Source organism: Quercus robur, chromosome 6 (genome assembly GCF_932294415.1).
Source record: "Quercus robur chromosome 6, dhQueRobu3.1, whole genome shotgun sequence".
NCBI classification, from domain to species: Eukaryota; Viridiplantae; Streptophyta; class Magnoliopsida; order Fagales; family Fagaceae; genus Quercus; species Quercus robur.
In genome coordinates, this window is record NC_065539.1 from 45,997,720 (window position 1) to 46,005,812 (window position 8,093).

The window sequence follows — 8,093 nt, forward strand, 5'->3', positions numbered from 1 at the left end:
TTTAAATTTTACCCATTATGTTAGTGCAATTGTATAATGTTTGTAGGTTCAACTTTTACATTAGTTTCTTAAAAATTTTATTTAGTTAATTGAAAACAATTGTTAATGGATAATATCATAGTTTAAACATAATATTTTCTATAATTATGTTGTGCTTTATAAAAATACAGAACCATGATAGTTAATGTATATGATTCAATCAACATATATCTAAAAAATCAAAGACCAAAAAGCACAAGAAAAATAAATTAATCTTGTTAGTATCTATAAACATATAAATAAAAAAACAATAATAATTGTTTGTGTAATACAACACCTTTATAATAGTGGTTGTATAGTAAATCATTAATCCATATCATTTCTTTCAAAATCAAGCAATTAATTTTGATGACTCATATCCTTTTTAGCAATAAAATAAATAAATAAAAAAAGCATGCCTAAAGTGTGTTGCTTTAAATGAGCTTTTGTTTTGTCAAACAAAGCGCTCAAACCTTGGGGCTTTGAACTTTCAAGATCAAGCAATTAATTTTGATGATTTCTATCAGTTTTAGCAATAAAATAAAATAAAAGCACAACCATGCATGCTTTGTGCTTCTTCAAAAAGCGCCAAAAAAACATGTCTAAAGCATGCTTCATTAAATGAGCTTTTGTTTTGCCAAACAAAGCGCTCAAACCTTGGGGCATTGAGCTTTGAGTTTTAAGCACACCTAAGTGTGCTTTTAACAACGCTAATCTGGCCTAGACTGCCTAGTCACCCTTCCAAATCACAATACTTAGCTTAAATGCTTGTGGAAAGTTCCCACCTATCGCATGCAATCTTTCTTATGGTTGTACTTCTTACAAAGAGGTTTTAGGCTACATGCTTATCATTCAAGGGAATACAAACTAATCCAATTTGTCCCATGTGTGGCAGCATTATTGTATCATTAATTCATCTCTTTTAGATTATCCTATGGCTTGACTACTGGAATGTTTTGGAACAAGTTTTTCTTTCCAAGTTCTCTCGACATTGAATATGGAGATTGAAATTGAATCCCACCTATACTAAAAAGAAACTAATAGGTGTATTTCTCTAATAATATAAAATAATAAAAAATGTTATAGGTTCAAATCCTATCATATTAATAAAAGAATTTCCCTACAGGATTGGCTTCATGTCAATTGCAGATCTTCTGAAATCTTCCATGTACACTCTCCATAGAGTGCTTCCAACGGCTATCTGGTTATTAACTTATTATGACTAGGTTCTAGTTGGGGAAGTTTTTTTCCATCAAGGACCCGTTGCTATGTGAATCTCTAAAGCTGTGGTATTTCATTCAATTTTGAACCACCAGAGAGTGAAACGGTTGTGCATTGATACTCCAGTAGTCAAGTGGAGTATCTAGACTAATAGCCCCCCAGATCCCAATATAGATTGGTTTAAATCCAACAGACAGTAGCTTCCTCTTTGGGTAACGTACCTTGGTCCAGAGGCAGTGGGCATGGCTACAAGTTGTTCTGGCTAAGCATTGTCAGTGCAAAGTGGTTCACAATTAGCTACATCTATGCAGTTATAATTTCTCGTGGTGGAAATAGATGCTAAGGTGGTGTTTGGTTTGCTTAAAAATCCAACTTTGTTTGCAGTTCTTTTGGTGTCTGTAGCGACTACAAATGGTTAATGAGTCAACTTCACTAGTTCTAGCTGTAAAGAACCAAATCTGTAGCATTTTTTTTTTTCATTTTCTTTTACCTCAAATAGTAAATGAGTATCTACAATGAACCGTATTAATCACTTTTTTTCGGTCTATTGGGTGTTTTTTTTTTTTTTTTTTTTCAGTCTATTGGGTGTTAAGCCGTTATTATTACTGCTAAGGCTGTCAACAACAGCTTGGGGGTAAAAATATCAAGTATTGTCCTTGGGAGTATAATTATCTACCTGCCTAAGTAGATGACCAATGTCCATTTCTAGAAATTACAGATTCGCAAAGAAACCATCCTCCAATATTGTATAAGAGAATTTCACAAGAATGCGATGTCTGACTGTGAGGAGGTCCATAAGAAACAGCCTCATAAAAAATACTCTAGTCCAAAACTCAAAAGAAGATATCAGCACAAAGTAACACAATCCCATAGGAAAAAAGAAACAAAACAGGGAACAGCAATGCAAGCACTGTTTTCTTCTCCACCTAACAAAAATGGTTCCCAACAAATGTCCATCTTCCCACATCTTCCTTAATTCTCTTTTAAAGATTTGACTGGTTGTTCTTTCTACCTGTTTAGGGATTTAACTCAAATAGGGCGAGGTGGGATCTCAAGAGTGGTTCCAGCTTGAATCTGACCCCAACCAATAAGCCGCCAGTGCTTCTCAACTCGCCGACTAAGGGCAATCTTCTCACCTTTGCTAGTGCACACTGGAGATGTGAGTTGCAACTTTGCCAGATCGTTCTTCACAGCCATAACTCTTGCCCCTGTAGACATAGAACCTATGTTCAACATTAAAATCTCGGACTTGGTCAGCTTAGTGACCTTTCCCTGCCTTTCTGTGCCCTTAGTCCTGACACCTAGAAGCCTCCGCAGCAAGAAAAAATTAACCTGCAAAATCATAGTAACAGAAGTTTAGCATAAAAGGATTGTCTGAGAACACATGAAAGAGCATTCCATTTCATCCTTGACCAGACTCTATATAAATGGTTCCCTAAGGCACACGAATCAACAGAATGGTCCAAAAAAATACGAGTTACTTAAACCCAAAAGAAAGGGGACTAGCACAAGAAGAAACCAAGAAAGGAAATTCCAAAAAGAACTTAACTGTCACTTATTAAAATCAGAAAAAAGAACGCCGAGCAGTCATGTAGTTCATTCCAAATGCTCTAAAAAACAGGCATTATATAATGCACAGCAATAGACATTCCTTGTTTTTTGAAAACACAGATATAGTAATTATTTCTACTAATATTATATGCCTTGCCCCATTTAAAGCCAGACCAAATCCATCAATCCGACATGAGAGAAAAGCATTTGAGTTATACTAAGGGGTGCTTGCATATCATTTAAATATTTCTATATATTTATAATAAATAAATAAACAGAACAAAACAAACAAACAAAAAGATTTTTTCTCAATGATAAAACCTTATTCCAATAATTGTTAGTCACACAAACCAGTGGGTCCTCATCCACCACCTTTCTCTTACAAGAGAAGGTACCGTTTGAGCTAGAATTAATTGAGTTTCCTCATCGATACAACTATCAAGTTTAATCAAGTGAAGAGACTAACTTATCCAAAAATAAAATAAATCCAGTCAAGGGACTAATAAAAGAAACTTCCAGATTAGCCCTTTACCTCAAGCTCAACAAAAACTTCGGGGAGTGATCCAACTTCACCAAGAACTTGACCCACCAACCTATCAGCACGTGTCAAAGTGGGGTCCATGGTTGTGCCAACACCAATGAGACCTCCAGGCACAGCAAATTGCAGCTCATTTTGCTCAGCATATAAAGAAACAATTCTGGAATATATCGGGGTGCATTTGATGCCCCCACTCTCATCTTTAACAACAATCCCAGGACGAACCTCAATAAATTGGTTTACCTTCAAAACACCCTACAAAGTACGAAGCTTAGAATGAGGCCTTGACATAAAATAAATTTCATGTACCAACCGATAAAATCATGAATATAATTAATTTTCATATACCAAGTTTCTATTATATATGTCATCAAATAATCAATGGTCCAAACCAAGGCTTAGAGAGGCCCACAGGATATCAATTTTCTAGCTTCCTTGAAGTAATCACCAACTAACACAATGTTGATTAACAGATTATAGAAACAAAAAGTGGGACGAATTGACAGGAGGAACCCAATCCCAAAGGAATAAGCAAACCGGATAAATGTAAAATGTTTCTTTAGGCTCTTTGGCCTTCTGGTGGAATTTAATTGTTTGAAACAATACCAAAGACACATCCATGTGCACATCAGTTGCATGCATGATTCAACCAATGATGTGGAATAGCATGAACCATCATTCTTCAGAGAATTCCATATTAAAAGCAGTTAACAACCATGTGCCAATAGCAGGAATGAATGGCACTTAAAATGGTTCTTAATTTTTGCACAAATTCATATGGAAGAAACATACCCTGAGAATACTTCCACCAGCCACACCTCCTCTTATTTCATCAACCTCATAACCAGGCTTATTGACATCAAAAGACCGGATTACAATCATATTAGGAGGTGACACAAAGTCCCTTTCTGGAATGGGGATTTTCTTCACAATATACTCACACACAACATCAATATTATACTTCAGCTGAGCAGAAATTGGTACCACAGGTGCTCCATCAGCAACAGTTCCCTGATAAACAAAGAATCAAGCAAAAATATTCAGCACACTAAATAATGAACTATGTTGTGCATCAAAGATGGTCTAAAAGAACTTACCTGAATAAACTTCTGGATTGCTTCATGCTGGTTGATGGCTACATTTTCCTGAATGAGATCTACTTTATTTTGAAGGATTATTATATGTTGGAGGCGCATAATCTCAACAGCAGCAAGATGCTCAGAAGTTTGTGGTTGGGGGCAGCTTTCATTTGCAGCTATTAGAAGTAGAGCTCCATCCATAATTGCAGCTCCATTAAGCATTGTAGCCATGAGAATATCGTGACCCTACAGAATAGGTTAAGAAACAATCATATCAACATAAGTTTAAGATGAGATACATCAAGATTTAGCATTATAATATTTGAGTGCAAGCACCATACTTTATTCAGAAAATCATCATAGAATAAAGAGAAACGTGCCTCCACAAACTCTCTTTCTTAATTCCAGACATTTTTTTATAAAGAGGCAGTACCTAATATCCATGACATGTACACAGTGCCCCTAAAGAATTACATTATGGAAAAGTTGCATTCTAAAAGAATTACAAACTGACAGATCTAACACATTATGAACCTTAAGAAAGAATCTCTTAAATACAGGCCTAAGTCTGTTCAAGAGTTTCAAAAGAACTTTCAAATCACAAACTTCAGGATGACTAGAGGATCAAAGACTAGGTACTACATGCAATAAAATGAGTGTCCCTAATTATAAAGAGAAAATCAATGGTTTGATAGATACAATACTAGTAAGAACTAAATAGTAAAGAAAAATCAAGATAGAACATTGCCTAAGCCAATGTCACTTCAACTTTAAAGGACAACCCAATCTCTGTACCTAATGCCTATAACACCATCTATACAATACATCATGGAACCTAAATGAATTGACATATATTCTACCTAGTCATAAAACCACAATATCTAATAAAAAGCACTTGAACCTTACCGGGCAATCCACAAAAGAGACATGTCTCAGCAATTTCATCCTGCAGTTTTCATATCCCAGCACATCACACAGAGGATTATCTTCCTTCCCACTTCCATAAGCCCTACATGAACATTGCAACATATTAATGACATGTTGCTAGCTAAATAAAGATATAATTGGATTTGTTGAATAGTTACCCACTTGTAGCACATAGGTCTAGGGCACCGTTCCTCTTCACATTTGTAGATCTTTGCATTAGCATAACCAAGCTTGATAGTGATGTTGCGCTCCAACTCATTTTTAAAACGAACAGTCTGCAGATGAGTGACAAAACGTTGAGGTTCAAGTAAAAATTTAATGTGTAATTCTTCTGCAAAAGAAAATGTAAAAATACTATGTTCCACACTAACACAATTTGCCCAAATTAATTTTTCCTATCCATTTACAAGCTTTAACAAATGACAATAAAGCCAAGGTTAGTCTCAATTGAAGGAAAGAAATTGCACCAGTGGCAGCTCCATAGTGGCTACCAATTAACACTACCGAGAAACCTTTGGTTAATCAATGACCTTTAATTAATCTAAGTAAATATAAAGATAACCAACTCTCCAACTCAATGTTGAAAGATTTAGGGCAGTAATATACAAGGACCTTTGGGCACCAAACATGTTTTCCAACCCATTACGTGGCAAATTATAAGACTATTCATGTGTATTATTTAAACAAGTCACATGACTCATTAAAAAAATCATGTGCCTAAAGCCACACATAGTGAAGAAAATTTAAGAGTCAATGATCTTTTGGAATTAGCATAAATAAATTAATAAGGTGATTTTCATGTCCAAAATTACTAGCACTTGCCCCATATACTGGATAGCATATAGTTTTATGGACAGAATTTTCTCCAAACCTCCACCCAGCCATGTGGCAATTGAAATGAACATCCACATGTATTTTTAATCACATTGCCTATTTAATAATCATGTGACTTGTTTAAAAGATTTGATGAATCACGTGGTAAAATTACAAGTGGAAGGCCATCTGAAACAATGTATAATAGGTTGGAGGATATTCCTCCAAACCGGTTTAGAGGAGAACTTTGTCTCTGTTCTATAGCCATGTAAAATGAATAAAATACATTATTGCTACACTGCAGCTATACTATAACTCAAAACATTAATAGCAGTGCATGCATCCAATAAGAATGCATTGAAAATTGTAAAAGAAAAAACAAATCACCTGAACACCGGATATTGCTTTTACGACTGTTGACTTTCCGTGTGCCACATGACCAATGGTGCCTGATGCAATAAGTTAAATTCCAAATCATCAGCTTCAACAAAAACTTAGGAGCACCAGAAAACCACCAACTAGAAGTGTGAAAAATTCAATAAGCTCAAGTGTTGCAATGACCATGTGAAGGAGGTTTAAGCAGTTCAATAGCGAACAAAGCTTACCAATATTTATTGTAGCCTGCCGAGATATAACTTCAGGGGAGAGTGGATGTAACGTTGTTACATCCAGTTTACTCAGGTCTTGCTCCATCAAACCCTTCCGCGACATTTTTGGTTGTTTCTTAGTGACCCTCTAAATGAAAGAACTTTCTGTTTTGGTTATTCCGCAAAAATCCAACTAAGAAAGAATCAACAAATGTTTCTCTCAACAAACACAAGAAAACTGCACAAACCAAAAGCTATCAAATCAATTACCACACTCAGCACACTACTCTGCAAAATTGGAAATTCACAAATGCACCAAGATTACAATCTGGAATACCTGATAATTTCCATTAAATAAAAAAAATAAAAAACTTTCTTTATAAATCACTCTAAAGAGACCCCACAATGAAAAAAAAAAGCATTATTAAGCATAGAATCTTATTCTATTACTAAAGGCAACAGTGAAACCATAAAATTCGATTGTTATTCCCTAATCTCCATCTAAACCCAAAAGAGAAAGAGAAATCCAAGCAAAAACAAAAGCCCAAATAAAACTATACCCAAATTGTTTAGCTAAAATATCAAAAACAAAATAAAAGAAAAACCCTACAAAACCCCCCCCCATAAAGGCCAAGCATAAAAATGGGTCTTGATTTCACCATCGTCACAATCGTTATCTTAAAGCATTTTATAGAAAAAAAATCCAATACCCACAAAAAGAATTATCAAAACCCTAAATAAACCCAGACTCGGATTGATATTCCAAAACCCTAATCCCCCAAAGTTCATTCCCACATATAAATAATTAAAAAAAAATAAAAATAAAAAAACCTAATGGTAAACAATAATCTAAACAAAAACAAGCACGAATCAAAAATCTGAAAATCGAAACTGAAAAACAAACCACAAATTAGACAGAAATGAGAGAGAGAGCCGGACCTGGTTGGTTCAGCTCGTACGCAAAACCGGGTCGGGTTGGGTCGGTTTTGAGGGCGAGCCGACAAGAGCGAGTGAGTGAGAGAGAGAGAGAGGGGTTTGTGTGTTAAAAGCCGAGAGAGAGAGCACAGATTTGTAGAGGAATTTTGGTGTAGCTAATGCTATATATCAATACCATGTGATTTTTTTTGCTAGGGGAACATGGTGAGGCTATTTTCGTAATTTTGCAGCGTGACCCGGATTCGGACTAAGCCTGCTCGTTCTTACTTGGGCTTCGGCCCATGTTTTTGAAGTTCTTCTCCAAGTAAACAGAGTGTTATTGGTTTAACCGGCATTGAATTAAGAAATATTTTTGAAATTTTTATAGAAAAAGAGAATAAACTAACTTCTTTTTATTTTTATTTTTTTAATATTTCACATGAA

The 8,093-nt window shown here is 35.2% G+C and overlaps 1 protein-coding gene across 2 annotated transcripts; it reads right to left on the reverse strand.

The window, feature by feature from the left end:
• Positions 1-1,958: 1,958 nt before the first annotated feature.
• LOC126689035 (eukaryotic translation initiation factor 2 subunit gamma-like) lies at positions 1,959-7,838 on the reverse strand. 2 transcript variants are annotated; one of them, XM_050384048.1, is made up of 9 exons: positions 7,674-7,838; positions 6,753-6,972; positions 6,535-6,596; positions 5,497-5,609; positions 5,314-5,416; positions 4,426-4,653; positions 4,121-4,339; positions 3,323-3,583; positions 1,959-2,571 (listed from the first exon to the last, which is right to left on the reverse strand). In XM_050384048.1, exons 2-9 carry the CDS (start codon positions 6,856-6,858, stop codon positions 2,269-2,271), a joined length of 1,395 nt encoding a protein of 464 aa, XP_050240005.1. In that variant the 5' UTR covers positions 6,859-6,972; positions 7,674-7,838; the 3' UTR covers positions 1,959-2,268. The 2 variants fall into 2 exon arrangements, with proteins under 2 accessions (XP_050240005.1, XP_050240006.1); XM_050384049.1 differs by having other exon boundaries at positions 6,753-6,882; positions 7,674-7,835.
• Between the last annotated feature and the right edge of the window lie 255 nt (positions 7,839-8,093).

Bases quoted from the DNA above. Each gene is read 5' to 3' on its own strand.
- LOC126689035 (XM_050384048.1), bottom strand. From the start codon at position 6,858: ATGTCGCGGAAGGGTTTGATGGAGCAAGACCTGAGTAAACTGGATGTA. The intron at 6,597-6,752 runs GTAAGCTTTGTT...TTATTGCATCAG, and splicing joins GCAGGCTACAATAAATATTG to GCACCATTGGTCATGTGGCA. The intron at 5,610-6,534 runs GTGATTTGTTTT...ACTCATCTGCAG, and splicing joins AAGCAATATCCGGTGTTCAG to ACTGTTCGTTTTAAAAATGA.